We start from the raw sequence: 19,216 nt of genomic DNA, 5'->3' as shown, positions 1-19,216 counted from the left end.
ATGAGCAGGGACACCTCCCACTAGCCCAGGTTGCTCAAAGCCTCATCCAGCCTGGCCTTCAACATTTCCAGGGATGAAGCACCCACAACTTCTCTGGGCAAGCTGTTCCAGTGTTTCACTGATGAGGACCTGCCACACATGCCACCACGTGAGGCTGAGGTGGCAGCAGCTCTGCATGCAGCTGCTGAAGATGGAGATGCTGCAGATTGCTGGCTGATCCCTTACAAAGTGTGGGGGAGGCCAAACTGATTTGGAAACCACCCACTCTGGAGCCATCCCTGCTGGCATGTCTGCAACAAACCTGGTTGATGTGTTTCAGCTTGTCAATAATCTGGCTGATGACTGGCTCAGGACCTTTCATCTTCACCTCGTGGTTGCCAGGCTGAGCTTTGCCTCCGTTCCTTGTGATCTGGAGACTGTACCTGTGGGAGTGAGAAAAGAGGAGACCATGGAGTGATGGGATGAGAGGGGAGGCTGAGGGAGCTGGGATTGTTTTGCCTGGGAAGTGGAGGCTCAGGGGTGACCTCATTGCCTTCTACAACTAACTGAAAGGTGGTTGTAGCCAGGTGGGGGTTGGTCTCTTCTCCCAGGCAACCAGCACCAGAACAAGAGGACACAGTCTCAAGCAGTGCCAGGGGAAGTTTAGGCTGGAGGTGAGGAGAGAGTTCTTCACTGAGAGAGTCATTCATCATTGGAATGTGCTGCCCAGGGAGGTGGTGGAGTCCCCATCCCTGGAGGTGTTCAAGAGGGGATTGGATGTGACACTTGGTGCCATGGTCTAGTCATGAGGTCTGTGGTGATAGGTTGGACTCGATGATCTTTGAGGTCTCTTCCAACCTTAGTTATACTGTGATACTGTGATACTGTGAGATGTCTTTGAGCTGGAAGAGGGGAGATTGAGTCTGGAGAGCAGGAAGAAATTCCTTCCAGTGAGGGTGGGGAGACACTGGCACAGGTTGCCCAGGGAGGCTGTGGATGTCCCCTCCCTGGAGGTGTTCAAGGCCAGCTTGGATGAGGCCTTGAGCAAGCTGGGCTAGTGAGAAGTGTCCCTGCCCATGGCAGGGGGGTTGGAACTGGATAATCTTCAAGGTTCCTTCCAACCCAAACCATTCTATGAATCCCTGATGGGATGGACTAACACAGGGGAGACCTTTCAAGTTCAGTACAAGCAGAAAGAAACCCCAAGATAAGCACCAGCTCTTCCAAGACAAAGAGCAGCAGAGGAAGAGAAGGCAGAAGATTCCCATCAACACTTCTGCTCTGCAAAGCAGGGAGAGGATGTTCTTGTATCACTGGAGGACAATGGAGTCCTCCCCAGTCCATTAGTAACCAAGGAAGACATTAAACAGTGTACAAGAGGGATAAATATTTCCACATAACTTGCACCCAAGAGTCCTCCAAAGAGCTGGCTCAGAAATCCTGGCTCTCTGCTGTTTGTTTAAAATCCATCTTGGCAGACCACAGAGACTCCAGCACAAGAGCAGCAGCGTGGTGCCCACAGCCAACAAAAATGGAGTGGGCTGACCCAGCTCACTGCCAGCTGATTAGCATAACAGCAACCCCCTGGCAAAATCCAGGCTGGCCCCGAGGTGAGGTTTCAACAACAAGGAATTAAAGCAGCAGAACAGAATCGATGCTGTGGGCACTGCTCATGGAAAATAGGTGTTGCCAACCAATCCTCAGCTCAACCCTTGGTGAGGGCCAGCCTTGGGGATCAAGGCAGCTCCTCAGACAGGAGGTCATAGAAGCACAGAATCAACCAGGTTGGAAAAGACTTCAGAGACCATCAAGTCCAACCTGTTACCTAATACCTAACACCTCCTGACAGCTAAACCATGGCTCCAAGTGCCACATTCAAGCCTTTCTTGAACACCTCCAGGGATGGGGACTCCACCACCTCCCTGGGCAGCACATTCCAATGGCCAATTCCTCTTTCTGGGAAGAACTTTCTCCTCACCTCCAGCCTAAACTTCCCCTGGCACAGCCTGAGACTGTGTCCTCTTGTTCTGGTGCTGCTTGCCTGGGAGAAGAGACCAACCCCCACCTGGCTACAACCTCCCTTCAGGGAGTTGTAGACAGGAAGAAGGTCTCCTCTGAGCCTCCTCCTCTCCAGGCTTCAGCTTGCCCCCAGTGCCCCTTGTGCTGTCATTGGACATCCCTGAGCAGAGCCTGGCTCTGTCCCCACACTGCCCTGCACATCTCTGTCAGCATGGATGAAGTCACCCCTTAGTCTCCTCTTCTCCATGTTAAAGAGCCCTCAGATCCCTCAGACTCTCCTCATTAGGAAGAGGTTCCACTCCCTTCAGCACTTTTGTGGCTCTGTGCTGGCCTCTTTCTGGCAGTTCCCTGAGGCCCTTCTTGAACTGAGGGGCCCAGAACTGGACACAATATTCCAGATGTGGTCTCAGCAGGTCAGGGGAGGAGAACCTCTCTCAGACTATTAACCACACCACTTCTAATCCACCTCAGGATGCAATTGACCTTCTTGACCACAAGGGCACATTGCTGGCTCACAATGTCTCTACTGAAGAGTTTTACACAGAACAACTCCACAGCCTGGGTCTGAGCAGGTGGAACTTCTGCACATTGCCCACAGCAACCCCAGGCAGTGCTACAGGCTGGGGTCAGAGTGGCTGAGAGCAACCAGGCAGAGAGGGACCTGGGGGTGCTGGTTGATGGTAGGCTGAACATGAGCCTGCAGTGTGCCCAGGTGACCAGGAGCGCCAATGGCATCCTGGCCTGCATCAGGAAGAGTGTGGCCAGCAGGAGCAGGGAGGTCATTCTGCCCCTGTACACTGCACTGGTTAGGCCACACCTTGGGTCCTGTGTCCAGCTCTGGGCTCCTCAGTTTAGGAAGGAGATTGACTTGCTGGAAGGTGTCCAGAGAAGGGCAACAAAGCTGGGGAGGGGTCTGGAGCACAGCCCTGTGAGGAGAGGCTGAGGGAGCTGGGGTTGCTTAGCCTGGAGAAGAGGAGGCTCAGGGGAGACCTTCTTGCTCTCTCCAACTCCCTGAAGGGAGGTTGTAGCCAGGTGGGGGTTGGTCTCTTCTCCCAGGCCCCCAGCACCAGAACAAGAGGGCACAGTCTCAAGCTGTGCCAGGGGAGGTTTAGGCTGGAGGTTAGGAAGAAATTCTACAGAGAGAGAGAGACTGGCCATTGGGATGTGCTGCCCAGGGAGGTGGTGGAGTCACCATCACTGGAAGTGTTTGAAACAAGGCTGGATGAGGCACTTCAGTGCCATGGTTGAGTTGCTCAGATGGTGTTGGGTGATAGGTGGGGCTTGATGACCTTGAAGGTCTTTTGGAGCCTGGTTAACTCTGTAGTTTAATTCTCTATCTCCCTAAACCATGCTGGAGAAGCAGAGTGCCATCACCTGGTGCTTCCCATCTGGCCAGGGGTCCTAGGCTCCTTCAGGTGCCCTGTGCAATGATGCAAGTGGCTCATTGGGGGCATATTGCCCCCAATGAGCCCCTTGCATCATTGCACAGGGCATCTGAAGGAGCAAGGCAGTGGGCACTGCATGAACCGGGCAAAGAAGCAGATGCATGAGGACACCTGAAGAGCCAGAGACCTGCTCCTGCATGGCTTGAGTGCTTCAGGACACACTGCCACACCAACACCTCCTGCTGCACTCAGGTAGGAGGTAGAGGACGCCAGCTCCCCTCTCAGCTGTGCCCCTCTGCCTGAGTGCCAGGGCCAGGGTGGCACACAGCCAGCCAAAGGGTTAAAGGCTTTGAAATGCAGTTTCAGCAGGGACCAGCATTCCTGAGATGCCAGAGGAGCTGGAAAAGGCAGCTGGCACCCCTCCCTGCAGCCTCAGCCAGGCAGCCAGGCCTTGATACAGCAGAGAGATGCATTTGCAGCCCCCCCACCCCCCCCTCCACAGAGCTGGAGGCCAGGGGGCTGCCAGGGTAGTCCTGATGCAGGCTCCTCAGTGCCCCAGCAAGCTGCTGCAGAGCTGGTGGAGCTCACAGGGCCTATTGCAAAGCCAAATTTGCAGAGTTCCTTCCTCCTGTGTTCTCCAGCCACAGGGCAGGAAAAGGAAACTTCTCAGAGCCATCTCAAGCTGCTTCCAATAGAGGCCAATAAAACCTCTCCTTCTGCAGGACACTTATGCCACCCCATGAAACCCAGCTCCACAGCTCTGCCATGGTGATAGCAACGTGGTGATTCCCTGCTGAGACCTCACCTGCAATATTGCAGCCAGCTCTGGGCCCCCCCCAGATCAGGAGGGACAGGGATCTGCTAGAGAGAGTCCAAGGGAGGGCTACAAGGATAATTAAGAGACTAGAGAACTGCCTGATGAGGAGAGGCTGAGAGCCCTGGGGCTGTTTAGTCTGGAGAGGAGAAGGCTGAGAGGGATCTGATCAATGTCTATCAATAGCTGAGGGCTGGGGGTCAAGAGGGAGGGGACAGGCTCTGCTCAGTTGCTCCCTGGTATAGGAGAAGGGGCAAGGGATGTAAGCTGCACACAGGAGATTCCAACTCAACATGAGGAGGAACTTCTTCCCTGTGAGGGTCACAGAGCCCTGGAGCAGGCTGCCCAGAGAGGCTGTGGAGTCTCCTTCTTTGGAGCCTTTCAGCCCTGTCTGGATGTGTTCCTGTGTGACCTGTGCTGGATTCTATGCTCCTGCTCTGGCAGGGGGGTTGGACTTGATGATATCTGGAGGTCCCTTCCAACCCCTAACATCCTGTGAGCCTGTGACCACTGAACAGCACAGTGCTTCAAGCCCACCCCTTGGTCCCAGGGAGTCCCTGTGCCAGAGGCCTGTCAGTGCTGCCACACAAGCATGGTCTGGCTGCCACTTCATAAGCAAAGCCCAAAATACTTTCCTTTTTAATGTGTCTTGACACTGGTCAGCAGCACCTCCTCACTGGGGCTCCCTGGCTCTTGCTGGGGAGGTGACACTTCCCATGACCAATGTCACAATGTAAAATGTGCTGCTGAGCAGCCCTCGCTGGAAAACCAGCCCTAAAGACAGCCTCCTCAGGAAGATCCTAAAGACCTGAGCTCTTCTGTGGGGCTAGCACAGCCACCGACCCTTCCTGCTCCTTCTCACCCACCAGCCCTTCCTGCTCCTTCTCACCCACCAGCCCTTCCTGCTCCTTCTCACCCACCAGCCCTTCCTGCTCCTTCTCATCCACCAGCCCTTCCTGCTCCTTCTCACCCACCAGCCCTTCCTGCTCCTTCTCACCCACCAGCCCTTCTTTCTCCTCATCCACCAGTCCTTCCTGCTCCTTCTCATCCACCAGTCCTTCCTGCTCCTTCTCATCCACCAGCCCTTCCTGCTCCTTCTCATCCACCAGCCCTTCCTTCTCCTTCTCACCCACCAGCCCTTCCTGCTCCTTCTCACCCACCAGCCCTTCTTTCTCCTCATCCACCAGCCCTTCCTGCTCCTTCTCATCCACCAGTCCTTCCTGCTCCTTCTCATCCACCAGCCCTTCCTGCTGCTTCTCATCCACCAGCCCTTCCTTCTCCTTCTCACCCACCAGCCCTTCCTGCTCCTTCTCATCCACCAGTCCTTCCTGCTCCTTCTCATCCACCAGCCCTTCCTGCTCCTTCTCATCCACCAGCCCTTCCTTCTCCTTCTCATCCACCAGCCCTTCCTGCTCCTTCTCACCCACCAGCCCTTCCTGCTCCTCCTCATCCACCAGCCCTTCTTTCTCCTCATCCACCAGCCCTTCCTGCTCCTTCTCATCCACCAGCCCTTCTTTCTCCTCATCCACCAGCCCTTCCTGCTCCTTCTCATCCACCAGCCCTTCCTGCTCCTTCTCACCCACCAGCCCTTCCTGCTCCTCCTCATCCACCAGCCCTTCTTTCTCCTCATCCACCAGCCCTTCCTGCTCCTTCTCATCCACCAGCCCTTCTTTCTCCTCATCCACCAGCCCTTCCTGCTCCTTCTCATCCACCAGCCCTTCCTGCTCCTTCTCATCCACCAGCCCTTCCTGCTCCTTCTCATCCACCAGCCCTTCCTTCTCCTTCTCACCCACCAGCCCTTCCTGCTCCTTCTCATCCACCAGCCCTTCCTGCTCCTTCTCATCCACCAGCCCTTCCTGCTCCTTCTCATCCACCAGCCCTTCCTGCTCCTTCTCACCCACCAGTCCTTCCTTCTCCTTCTCATCCACCAGTCCTTCCTTCTCCTTCTCACCCACCAGCCCTTCCTTCTCCTTCTCACCCACCAGCCCTTCCTGCTCCTCCTCATCCACCAGCCCTTCCTGCTCCTTCTCATCCACCAGCCCTTCCTGCTCCTTCTCACCCACCAGCCCTTCCTGCTCCTTCTCATCCACCAGCCCTTCCTGCTCCTTCTCACCCACCAGCCCTTCCTGCTCCTCCTCATCCACCAGCCCTTCCTGCTCCTTCTCATCCACCAGCCCTTCCTGCTCCTTCTCACCCACCAGCCCTTCCTGCTCCTTCTCATCCACCAGCCCTTCCTGCTCCTTCTCATCCACCAGCCCTTCTTTCTCCTCACCCACCAGCCCTTCCTGCTCCTTCTCATCCACCAGTCCAGGGTCACTTAGAGCAGGTCATACAGGAACTCATCCAGGTGGGTCTTGAATATCTCCAGAGAGGGAGACTCCACACCCACCCTGGGCAGCCTGTTCCAGGGTTCTGTCACCCTGACAGGGAGGTGGTTGAGGCCCCAGCCCTGGAGGTGTCTAAGCCCAGGCTGGCTGAGGCTGTGGCCAGGCTGATCTAGTGTGGGGTGTCCCTGCCCATGGCAGGGGGGTTGGAACTAGATGATCCTTGTGGTCCCTTCCAACCCTGACTGACACTATGATACTGTGATACTATGAAATAATTCTTCCTCCTGTTTCCATGGAACTTCCTCTGCCTCAACTTCCACCCACTGCCCCTTGTTCTGGCATTGGGCATCTCCAAGAGGAGCCAAAGAAGTGCAGGTCTACCCTAATTGTCCTTTTCTATCTGGGGTGCATGGTCCTATCATCCCTGAACCATATGCAGACACCTGTGATATTGGGGTGCCAGTGGGAGGAAAGGGGGGATCATAGGCCCTTCCTGGAGAAGAGAGGGTTGAGAGAGGGTGGGTGTCAAGAAGGTGGGGCCAGGCTCTTTTCAGTGGTGCCCAGTGAGAGGTTGAAGGGCAACAGATGCTGGAATGCAGGAAGTTCTTCTTCAACAAGAGGAAAAACTTCTTCCCTGTGAGGGTGCTGAAGCCCTGGAGCAGGCTGCCCAGAGAGGTTGTGGAGTCTCCTTCTCTGGAGACTTTCAAACCCCACTTGGATGTGTTCCTGTGTGACCTGCCCTGGGTGATCCTGCTCTGGCAGGGGGGTTGGACTTGATCTCCAGATGTCCCTTCCAAGCCCTGGCATTCTGTGATTCTGTGCTTCCAGCACTGCAGAGCTCACAGCTCACAGCTCTGCAGTCAATTTACACCAGCAGCAGCTCTGAGCAAGCCTCTTCAAAAGCAACCAGAAGGATCCAACACCCTCAGCAGGGAGTCTCCTCAGCTAAAGGAAGAGGAGCCATCTTCTGCTGGGGTTCCAAACACTAACGCCTTGCAAGCTGCTCTCACCATTACCAGAGCTCCCTGAGCTCCTGCTGCAGCAGCTCCCTGCCCAAAGGGAAGTGCTGCCTCTTCCCAGCCACCCTGCAGCCAGGGTGCGTGCTGCAGATGCCAGATGGGTTAGAAATGTGAAGTCCCAGGTAACCAACTGGCTCTGGCAGATGGCACTTGGAGAAGGAAGAGCAAAGTGAAAAATGTGATTTTCATAGTGGTGGCCAAGAAGGCCAATGGCATCCTGGCCTGCAGCAGCAACAGTGTGGCCAGCAGGAGCAGGGAAGTCATTGTGCCCTGTGCTCAGCACTGGTTAGGCCACACCTTGAGTCCTGTGTCCAGTTCTGGGCCCCTCAGTTTAAGAAGGACATGGAGACTCTTGAAGGTGTCCAGAGAAGGGCAACAAAGCTGGGGAGGGGTCTGGAGCACAGCCCTGTGAGGAGAGGCTGAGGGAGCTGGGGTTGCTTAGCCTGGAGAAGAGGAGGCTCAGGGGAGACCTTCTTGCTCTCTGCAACTACCTGAAAGGAGGTTGTAGCCAGGTGGGGGTTGGTCTCTTCTCCCAGGCAAGCAGCACCAGAACAAGAGGACACAGTCTCAGGCTGTGCCAGGGGAGACTTAGACCTGATCTTAGAAAGAAGTTCTTTTCCAGCAAGAGAGATTGGCCATTGGAATGTGCTGCCCAGGGAGGTGGTGGATTCACCATCCCTGGAGGTGTTCAAGAGGGGATTGGATGTGGCACTTGGAGCCATGGTTTAGTTGTCAGGAGGTGTTGGGTATTAGGTTGGGTTGGACTTGATGATCTCTGAGGTCTTTTCCAACCTGGTTGATTCTGTGAGTCTATGAAAACAGTGGGAGTCTGTAGGAGAGGCTGGAGTCTCCCTCCAGTCTTACCTCACTAAGTTCAAGACAAAGAGACTGTGGTAAACTCTGATTTACTTTAGTCTGCCCTGGTGAGGCCACACCTGGAGTATTGTGGTCAGTTCTGGGCTCCCCAGTTCAAGAGGGACAGGGAACTACTGGGGAGAATCTAATGGAGGGTCATGAAGTTGCTGAGGGGCCTGGAGCATCTCTGTGAAGAGGAGAGGCTGAGACACCTGGGGCTGTTTACCTTGGAGAAAGAGCAGCCTGAGAGGGGATCTGATCAATGCTGATCAATAGCTAAAGGCTGGAGGTTGACAGGATGGGGCTGGGCTCTTTTCAGTGGTGCCCAGCGACAGGACAAGGAACAACAGGAACAAACTGGAACCCAGGGGGTTTCACTTGAACTTGAGGAGAAACTTTCCTGGTGTGAGGGTGCTGGAGCCCTGGGGCAGGCTGCCCAGAGAGGTTGTGGAGTCTCCTTCTCTGGAGCCTTTCAAACCCCACCTGGCCATTGTGATCCTGTGTGACCTGCTGTGGGGACTAGATGCTCTCCAGAGGTCCCTTCCAACCCTCACCGTTCAGTCATTCTGTGGTACTGGCTAATCCTGAGAGCAAGCAGCAGGCTTCACAGAGTAAGACTCATGGTCCTCATTCCTGCAATACTCTGGGAACCATCCTGGCCACCCAAGGACCCACTGCAGCTGCCTACTACCCTTTCACTGCAGCTTACATGGGCTACAAAGCTGGGTGAGATGTGCTTCAAAGGTTCCACAGCCTCCCTCTTTGGGGACTCCACCACAGCAGGTATTTTGCTGGCTGCCAGAATTCCCCCAGCCCTTCATGAACTGCAGAGGTTATTGCTGGCCTGGGATTTGCTTGGCTCCAATTACAGGATCTCATTTTTCTCTCTTGCTTCCCATTGTGCTTCCACTGTTTGTGATTTGTGTGATTAAAACACACCACAGGACACTGGCAAACAGCAGGGGAAATCAGAGGCTTCCCAGCTGGAAGAGGAGGATCTGGCAAGGTGCTAAAAAGACATGGGTTTGGGATTGAGATAAAGAGAACAAGAGTTCCATGGGTGATGGAGGTTAATGCTGGAGCTGGGCTTGAGGCATCTGGGAATGGGAGCACCTTGGAGCACCACTTAAGGGGCTTACAAGTTTTGCTGTCACTCTGTTCAGAAGGCTTGGAAGTGCTGTAAGCAGATTATTCAGCTCTGGGAATCTAGGTTTTTAATAGGCTTTTAGTGCTAAGTGCTGCAAACCCCTCACACTACCTCTGAGGCTCAAACCACCTTGGAGCTTCTGATGCCTAACTCCCACAGAAACAAAGATTAATTGACTATCAGAGAACTGTACCACAGAGTCACAGAATGGTCTGGGTTGGAAAGGACCTTAAAGATCATCCAGTTCCAAGCCTCCTGCCATGGGCAGGGACACCTCCCACCAGCCCAGGCTGCTCAAGCTCCTCATCCCGCCTGGCCTTGAACACATCCAGGGAGGGGGCAGCCACAGCCTCCCTGGGTGACCTGTGCCAGAGTCTCCCCAGCCTCACTCTAAAGAATTTCTCCCTCATCTTCAGTCTCAATTTCCACTCTTCCAGCTCAAAGCCATTGTTCCTCACCCTGTCACTCCCAGCCCTTGTCCAAAGTCCCTCCCCAGCTCTCCTGAAGCCCCTTCAAGGCTGCTCTAAGGTCTCCCTGGAGCCTTCTCTTCTCCAGGCTGAACAGCCCCAATTCTATAGCCTGTCCCCACAGGGGAGGTTCTCCATCCCCCTGATCATCTTCAATGTCTCCTCTGGACCCTCTCCTGCAGCTCCAGGTCCTTGTGCTGGGGGCCCCAGAACTGGAGGCAGTGCTGCAGGTGGGGTCTGAGCAGAGCAGAGGGGCAGAATCCCCTCCCTGTGCTGCTGCTCTCCCTGCTCTGGATGCAGCTCAGCACACAGCTGCCTGCTGGGCTGCCAATGACCATTGCTGGCTCCTGGGGAGTCTGTCACCAGCTGACACCCCCAAGGCCTTCTCCAGACTGCTCTCAAGCAGCTCCTCACCCACCCTAGATTTGTGCTTGGGATTGCCTCAACTCAGGTGTAGGAGTTTACAGTTAGCCTTGATGAACTTCATGAGGTTGCCTTGGGTCCACCTCTCAGCCTGTCCTTGTCCCTCTGGACACCATCCCTGCCCCCAGAGTGTCATCCACTAACTTGCTGAGTGTGCAGTATCTCACCACTCACCTGAATTCAGTCTTTAACTAGGCTGATTACTGTCAGAACCTTTATGATTGAAATCATAGAATCAACCAGGTTGGAAAAGACCTCAGAGATCATCAAGTCCAACCTATCACCTATCACCTCCTGACAACTAAACCATGGCTCCAAGTGCCACATCCGAGCCTGATATGAACACCTCCAGGGATGGTGACTCCACCACCTCCCTGGGCAGCACATTCCAAAGGCCAATTACTCTTTCTGGCAAGAACTTTCTCCTCACCTCCAGCCTAAACCTCCCCTGGCTCACTCTGTTTTTTCTTTACCTTGGATGAAGAAAGGGATAACAAAGGCTGGACAACATCCTCTCACCACCTAACACCACTGGTGTGAGGATATTGCCCCTGTATTCAGCACTGGTTAGGCCACACCTTGAGTCCTGTGTCCAGTTCTGGGCTCCTCAGTTTAAGAAGAACATTGAGATACTTGAAGGTGCCCAGAGAAGGGCAACAAGGCTGGGGAGGGGTCTGGAGCACAGCCCTGTGAGGAGAGGCTGAGGGAGCTGGGGTTGCTTAGCCTGGAGAAGAGGAGGCTCAGGGGAGACCTTCTTGCTCTCTACAACTACCTGCAGGGAGGATGTAGCCAGGTGGGGGTTGGTCTCTTCTCCCAGGCAAGCAGCACCAGAACAAGAGGACACAGTCTCAAGCTGTGCCAGGGGAGGTTTAGGTTGGATGTTAGGAAGAAGTTCTACACAGAGAGAGTGATTGCCCATTGGAATGGGCTGCCTGGGGAGGTGGTGGAGTCACCATCACTGGAGGTGTTCAGGAGGAGACTTGATAGGGTGCTTGGTGCCATGGGTTAGTTGTTTAGGTGGTGTTGGGTGATAGGTTGGACTTGATGATCTTGAAGGTCTCTTCCAACCTGGTCTATTCTATTCTATTCTATTCTATTCTATTCTATTCTATTCTATTCTATTCTATTCTATTCTATTCTATTCTATTCTATTCTATTCTATTCTATTCTATTCTAGCACAAGCCCCCAAGCAGCCTGACCCTTCCACAAGCTCTTCACAGGCAGTGGAGTGTGTGACGTGTGGCTGTGGCTGTGAAGCTTTGTGGCATGCTATAAAAGCCCAGGATGTTTTGGCACACTTTGAGAAGTGTGAAAAGCAGTCATGTGTTGCCTTTTTGTTGTTGTTGTGGGTTTTTTTTAATCACTCCCACTTCAGCTCATGTTCTTCAGCCAGACAGCAGCCCCACAGCAAAAGACACTGCCCTGTGTGCTCTGGCTGGCTTGGAAGGGACCTCCAAAGGTCATCCAGGTCACAGAGCCACAGAATCAACCAGCTTGGAAAAGACCTCAGAGATCATCAAGTCCAACCGATTATCTAATACCTAACACCTCCTGACTAACTAAACCATGGCTCCAAGTGCCACATCCAAGCCTTTATTGAACACCTCCAGGTGTTCCTCCACCTCCCTGGGCATCACATTCCAGTGGCAAATTATTCTTCCTGGGAAGACTTTTGTCCTCACCTCCAGCCTAAACTTCCCCTGGAACAGCTGGAGAATAAATCTCCCCTCCTTTAGCTTGGATACATCCCCCCCAGTCCTATCACTCCCTGACACACCCTGGGCAACCTGTGCCAGTCTCTCCCCACCCTCATGGGGAACAACTTCTTCCTAACATCCAATCTCAATCTACCCATTTCTAGTTTTGCTCCATCACCCCCAGTCCTATCACTCCCTGACACCCTCAAAAGTCCCTCCCCAGCTTTCTTGGAGCCCCCTTCAGCTACCAGAAGTCCACAATTAGGTCTCCTCAGAGCCTTCTCTTCTCCAGACTGAACAGCCCCAACTCCCTCAGTCTGTCCTCATAGCAGAGCAGCTCCAGCCCTCTGCTCATCCTCGTGGCCCTTCTCTGGACACCTTCCAGCACCTCCAGATCCTTCCTGGCACAGAGGCTCCAGAACTGGACCCAGAGCTCCAGCTGTGGTCTCAGCAGAGTGGAGCAGAGGGGGAGAATCCCCTCCCTTGCCTGCTGCCCTAGGAAGAAGTTGTTGCCCATGAGGTTGGTGAGAGACTGGCACAGGTTGCCCAGGGAGGTGGTGGAAGCCTCCTGCCTGGAGGTGTTTGCAGCCAGGCTGGATGTGGCTGTGAGCAACCTGCTGTAGTGTGAGGTGTCCCTGGCCATGGCAGGGGGGTTGGGACTGGCTGAGCTTTGAGTTCCCTTCCAACCCTGACAATTCCATGATTCTAACCCTGGAAAAGCAGAAGCTCTGTTTGGCAGCTGTCACACTTGTGTGGGACACCTGGTGAGACCATTATGCTGAAATTCATAATAGATACTGAAAAAAACCCACCAAATTTCTTACAGAGCGTGGCAGGATGGAGCCTGATGGCCAACAAGTGCACATCAAGCCTGGAGGAAAACTGCTACAGTCACAGCAGAAACAGCTCCAGTACCTAATACACATTCTCAGAGCAGCCTGCAGAAGAGCTCCCATGCAGTCAGCAGCTGCTTGGCTCCCTCTTGGGGAAAACCCTTGAAATAAAACACTGGCAGCCTGGGACTCCAGCACCACTGCCTGAAGTGCTCCTGAGTTTCAGGAATCCTCCCACCCTCTCTGAAGGAAATGCCACTGGGAAGTCCAGGCATGTGAAGCTGTCAGGTTTGGCTCCATGTGAAGCAATGCCATGGGCTTTAGAGAGCACTTGAGCTACACAGAATCACAGAATGGCTTGGGTTGGATGGGACCTTAAAGATCATCCACTTCCAACCCCCCTGCCATGGGCAGGGACACCTCACACCAGCCCAGGCTGCTCAAGGCCGCATCCAACTTGGCCTTGAACACCTCTACAACCTCCCTCACCTGTGCCAGTGTCTCACCAACCTCACTCTAAAGAATTTCTTCCTCATCTCCAGTCTCAATCTCCCCTCTCCCAGCTCAAAGCCATTGCCCTCATCCTGGCACTCCCAGCCCTTGTCAGAGTCGCTCCCCAGCTCTCCTGGAGCCCCCTTCAGGTATTAGAAGGCTGCTCTAATGTCCTCCTGAACCCTTCTCTTCTCCAGGCTGAACAGCCCTAACTCCCTCAGCTTGTCCCCATAGGAGAGGTTCCCCAGCCCTCTGATCATCTTCATCACTTCCTCTGGACCTGCTCCACAGTAGGTTGGAGAAAACTACTAAGATCATGATGGCCAACCATTACCTAACTACCAAGTCTGGTGCTAAACCATGTACCTCAGCACCATCATTGGAACCACTCTGCAAATAGATCCGGGGAAAGGGATCTATGGTGGTGTTGTGAGCTCTAGGTGAGTGTTTCAACTTGCTGATCTCAAAGGTCTCTTCCAGGCAAAGTGTGGCCAGCAGGGCCAGGGAGGGGATTCTGCCCCTCTGCTCCACTCTGCTGAGACCACAGCTGGAGCTCTGGGTCCAGTTCTGGAGCCTCTGTGCCAGAAAGGATCTGGAGGTGCTGGAAGGTGTCCAGAGAAGGGCCATGAGGATGAGCAGAGGGCTGGAGCTGCTCTGCTATGAGGACAGACTGGGGGAGTTGGGGTTGTTCAGTCTGGAGAAGAGAAGGCTCCCAGGAGACCTAATTGTGGCCTTCCAGGATCTGCAGGGGTCTCCAAGAAAGCTGGGGAGGGACTTTTGAGGGTGTGAGGGAGTGATAGGAGTGGGAGGGATGGAGCAAAACTAGAAATGGGGAGATTGAGATTGGATGTCAGGAAGAAGTTGCTCCCCAGGAGGGTGGTGAGAGCCTGGCACAGGTTGCCCAGGGAGGTGGTGGAAGCCTCCTGCCTGGAGGTGTTTGCAGCCAGGCTGGCTGTGGCTGTGAGCAACCTGCTGTAGTGTGAGGTGTCCCTGGCCATGGCAGAGGGGCTAGAAGTAGAGGGCCCAAGGATCCCTTCCACCCCAACAATTCTATGATTCTATGATTCTGACCTCAGCAGTTCTATGATTGTAATCTGAAAATAAGTTTGAACTTAAATTTGCAGGAGTCTGAACTCAGCACCTTCCCTTTGCTGCCCCTTCATCCTGCCATGGTGCCAGGAGGACCTGAGCTCCAGAGGGCTGTGGCCCCAATGCATTGTCACAAGCAAGATCTCCCCTTAGGTCCATCCCTACAAACCTGCCATGTCTCTTGTTTAGCCTGGAGAAGAGAGGGCTCAGGGGAGACCTTCTTGCTCTCTCCAACTCCCTGAAGGGAGGTTGTAGCCAGGTGGGGGTTGGTCTCTTCTCCCAGGCAACCAGCACCAGAACAAGAGGACACAGTCTCAAGCTGTGCCAGGGGAAGTTGAGGCTGGAGGTGAGGAGAAAGTTCTTCCCAGCAAGAGAGATTGGCCATTGGAATGTGCTGCCCAGGGAGGTGGTGGAGTCCCCATCACTGGAGGTGTTCAGGAAAGGCTTGGATGTGGCACTTGGAGCCATGGTTTAGTTGTCAGGAGGTGTTGGGTGACAGGTTGGACTTGATGCCCTCTGAGGCCTTTTCCAACCTGGCTGATTCTCTGCTTCCAGCCCAGTTTAAGAAGTTTCAGTGAGCAGCCAGAGAGACAACACTGAAATACAGCTTTTTTGTCCCCCTCCAACTGAACTCCTGACTCCAGATCTCCTAGAAATGGGTATGGATCAAGGACACATTTTTCCTTAGGCAGGGTAAGGTCATTTTATGGAGCCTTGATCTTAGATGCTTCAGCAATTTTCTCTCCCTTTTTTTTGGCCAAAATAGAGTTTCATCCTATTTTGGTCTTTTTTCTCCCCTCCCCCCAGTGTTTCAGGTCAGTATTGCAAGCCCAGGCTAATTACCACCTGAGGTTACTGATCAAGAAGTCCATCATTAATAGCTCAACATTTCACCACTGACTGATTTGGTTTCTATTCCCTCCCTTATGCAAACAGCTTAATGGCAAAGGATGCTTTGCAAAGCAGGGTGATTAGAGGAGATTGATGTAGGATGATGAAAAACATTCCCCAGTTCTATTTCCACATTCCTTCATGCTCCCAAAGGGCTTCCTCTGACAGGAAAATCTCTGCTTCTGTTAACCCTCCCTTCCCCTTTAGGCTATGAATCCTCCTGTTTGCCCAGCCTCATTCACCTCACAGTTTCCACCAGGGTGCCTTCAGAAGTGGTGAGCTGGGCAGGGAAAAGCAGCCAGGCCAGGAGCTGGACCCTGGTGTAAGACACAGAATTGGTTCTGTGGGCAAAGCCCTTTCAGATCATCCAGCCTAACCATTCTCTAACTCTGCCAAGGCTGAGGCTAAACCATGGCCCTCAGCACCACAGCTCTGCCTCTTTGAGACACGTCCAGAGGTGGGGTTCAGCTTCCCTCTGCTAGGCTTTGAGGACCCTTTCAGGGATGAAGTTTCTGATAATGTTCAACCTAAACCTCCCCAGGTGTAACCTGAGGACATTTCCTCTCATCCACAGTATCACAGAATCACCAAGGTGGGAAGAGACCTCAAAGATCATCAAGTCCAACCTGTCACCACAGACCTCAGGACTGAACCATGGCACCAAGTGCCACATCCAATCCCCTCTTGAACACCTCCAGGGTTGGGGACTCCACCACCTCCCAGGGCAGCACATCCCAATGGCTAACAACTCTCTCTGGGAAGAACTTTCTCCTCACCTCCAGCCTCAACTCCCCCTGGCACAGCTTGAGACTGTGTCCTCTTGTTCTGGTGCTGCTTGCCTGGAAGAAGAGACCAACCCCCACCTGCCTACAACCTCCCTTCAGGGAGTTGGAGAGAGCAAGAAGGTCTCTCCTGAGCCTCCTCTTCTCCAGGCTAAGCAACCCCAGCTCCCTCAGCCTCTCCTCACAGGGCTGTGCTCCAGACCCCTCCCCAGCTTTGTTGCCCTTCTCTGGACACCTTCAAGTGTCTCAATGTCCTTCTTAAACTGAGGAGCCCAGAACTGGACACAGGGCTCAAGGTGTGGCCTAACCAGTGCTGAGCACAGGGCAGAATGACCTCCCTGCTCCTGCTGGCCACACTGTTCCTGATGCAGGCCAGGATGCCATTGGCCTTCTTAGCCCCTGGGCACACTGCTGGCTCATGTTTAGGCAGCTGTCAATCAGCACCCCCAGGTCCCTCCCTGTTTGGCAGCTCTCCAGCCACTCCAACCCCAGCCTGTAGCTCTGCATGGGGTTGCTGAGGCTACCATCTCCATCCAGAGAGGCCAGCCAGGGCTCACTGCTGGAAGATGGTCAGGTTGCAGTGGTGGCATCACTAGAGCTCAGTGGTCCTGACCTCCTCCAGCACAGAGCTATGGTCAAGGAGAAAGCCGCAAGGTGAATCTTCCTTGTCACTCCCTGGCTAGGATAGGGGATGCCAGCCTTGCTGTTTTGCTATCACTGCACAGAGAATCACAGAATCAAGCTGCTGGGAAGAGACCTCCAAGATCATTAAGTCCAAATGGTCATCCAAGCCTAACTAATCAATCAGACCATGGCACTAAGTGCCTCATCCAGGCTCTTCTTAAACACCTGCTTCTACACATTGGGTTCTACACCACAGCAACCCCATGCAGTGCTACAGGCTGGGGTCAGAGAGGCTGGAGAGTGGCCAGGTAGAGAGGGACCTGGGGGTGCTGGTTGATAGCAGCTGAACATGAGCCAGCAGTGTGCCCAGTGGGCCAGGGAGGCCAATGGCATCCTGGCCTGCATCAGGAATAGTGTGGCCAGCAGGAGCAGGGAGGTCATTCTGCCCTGTGCTCAGCACTGCTTAGGCCACATCTTGAGTCCTGTGTCCAGTTCTGGGCTCCTCAGTTTAAAAAGGACATTGATGGACTTGAAGGTGTCCAGAGAAGGGCAATGAGGCTGGGGAGGGGTCTGGAGCACAGCCCTGTGAGGAGAGGCTGAGGGAGCTGGGGTTGCTTAGCCTGGAGAAGAGGAGGCTCAGGGGAGACCTTATTGCTCTCTCCAACTCCCTGAAGGGAGGTTGTAGCCAGGTGGGGGTTGGTCTCTTCTCCCAGGCAAGCAGCACCAGAACAAGAGGACACAGTCTCAAGCTGTGCCAGGGGAGGTTTAGGCTGGAGGTGAGGAAGAAACTCTTCCCAGCAAGAGAGCTTGGCCATTGGAATGTGCTGCCCAGGGAGGTGGTGGAGTCACCATCCCTGCAAGTAATTAAAAAGAGCCTGGATGAGGCACTGGGTGCCATGGTTTAGCTGATTAGATGGTCCTGGGTGACAGGTTGGACTTGATGATCTCTGAGGTCTTTCCCAACCTGATTAAATCTGTATTCTGTAACCTCCAGGGATGCTGACCCCACCACCTCCCTGGGCAGCCCACTCCAATGGGCAATCTCTCTTGCTGGGAAGAACTTTCTAAGATCAAGCCTAAGATCCCAGACAGGCTGGAGGCATCCCTACCCCAGTGCCTGGGGGGCAATGCCCACAGCACCCCTGGCCCTGTGGTGGTACCCTCCCCATCAAAGCACAGCTACCCTGAGCTGCTGCTGCTCCTCTCTCTGCCTCTCCACTCCCAACCCACCCTGACCTTCAGAACCAGTCCTGGCTCCAGGCTTTTCACAGCAGAGCTCAGAAAGCTCAGAGGAGGGCAGAGCTCAGAAAGCTCAGAAAGCTCAGAGGAGGGCAGAGCTCAGAAAGCTCAGAGGAGGGCAGCACACAACCACTTCTCTCTGCGCAGACTTTGCACATCCATCTGAGCTGCAGCAAAAGCTTCCTCAGGGGAATGAATGAGCAGTACCCTGGTGGCAGGAGAGCCCTGTGCCAGGTTAAGAGGAGAGCAGCAGTGCCCTGGTGGCAGGAGAGCCCTGTGCCAGGTTAAGAGGAGAGCAGCAGTGCCCTGGTGGCAGGAGAGACCTGTTCCTGGCTAAGAGGAGAGCAGCAGTGCCCTGGTGGCAGGAGAGCCCTGTGCCAGGTTAAGAGGAGAGCAGCAGTCCCTGGTGGCAGGAGAGCCCTGTGCCTGGCTAAGAGGAGAGCAGCAGTACCCTGGTGGCAGGAGAGACCTGTTACTGGCTAAGAGGAGAGCAGCAGTGCCCTGGTGGCAGGAGAGCCCTGTGCCTGGCTAAGAGGAGAGCAGCAGTGCCCTGGTGGCAGGAGAGCCCTGTGCTTGGCTAAGAGGAGAGCAGCAGTGCCCTGGTGGCAGGAGAGCCCTGTGCCTAGTTAAGAGGAGAGCAGCAGTGCCCTGGTGGCAGGAGAGCCCTGTGCCTGGCTAAGAGGAGAGCAGCAGTGCCCTGGTGGCAGGAGAGCCCTGTGCCTGGCTAAGAGGAGAGCAGCAGTGCCCTGGTGGCAGGAGAGCCCTGTGCCTGGCTAAGAGGAGAGCAGCAGTGCCCTGGTGGCAGGAGAGCCCTGTGCCTGGCTAAGAGGAGAGCAGCAGTGCTGTGCTGAGGGAGGGGCAGGGGGATGTGTTTCACCTCTCCACGACTTCTTGGCCGTTCCAGCAGAGAGTGTCGTTCTCAACAGCAGAGCTGTGGCTGCAGATGTGCTCTGGCAAGCTGCTGTAAAAACTGCTGTGGGACTTCAGCCTCCTGATGAGTTCCCTGGAAGAGAGGGGTGCAAAAAATAGATCTATTGAAAATGGAGCTCAGTGAAAAGAGAAGAAGATAAGGTTGGTGCATTTTAACCAGGGAAGGGAGTCACACAAACACAGCAAGAAAGCAACTGGGTGCA

General features: G+C 54.4%; 1 protein-coding gene across 1 annotated transcript in view; it reads right to left on the bottom strand.

Annotated features, from left to right (window-relative positions):
* The window catches only part of GPC3 (glypican 3), a gene marked incomplete at its 5' end in the record, with an annotated part of 152,964 nt that overhangs the window by 90,959 nt on the left and 42,789 nt on the right, over positions 1 to 19,216 (bottom strand). Inside the window, 2 exons of the mRNA XM_068169569.1 lie at positions 302 to 422; positions 18,961 to 19,086. Of these exons, the coding sequence (XP_068025670.1) occupies positions 302 to 422; positions 18,961 to 19,086 (247 nt within the window). The remainder of the gene's footprint in view (positions 1 to 301; positions 423 to 18,960; positions 19,087 to 19,216) is intronic.

The sequence above is a fragment of the Melanerpes formicivorus genome, unplaced genomic scaffold (assembly GCF_026170545.1).
Source record: "Melanerpes formicivorus ecotype bairdi unplaced genomic scaffold, bMelFor1.0.p_v2 SCAF_197, whole genome shotgun sequence".
Taxonomy (NCBI): Eukaryota; Metazoa; Chordata; class Aves; order Piciformes; family Picidae; genus Melanerpes; species Melanerpes formicivorus.
This window is presented reverse-complemented; position numbering and strand designations above follow the sequence as displayed.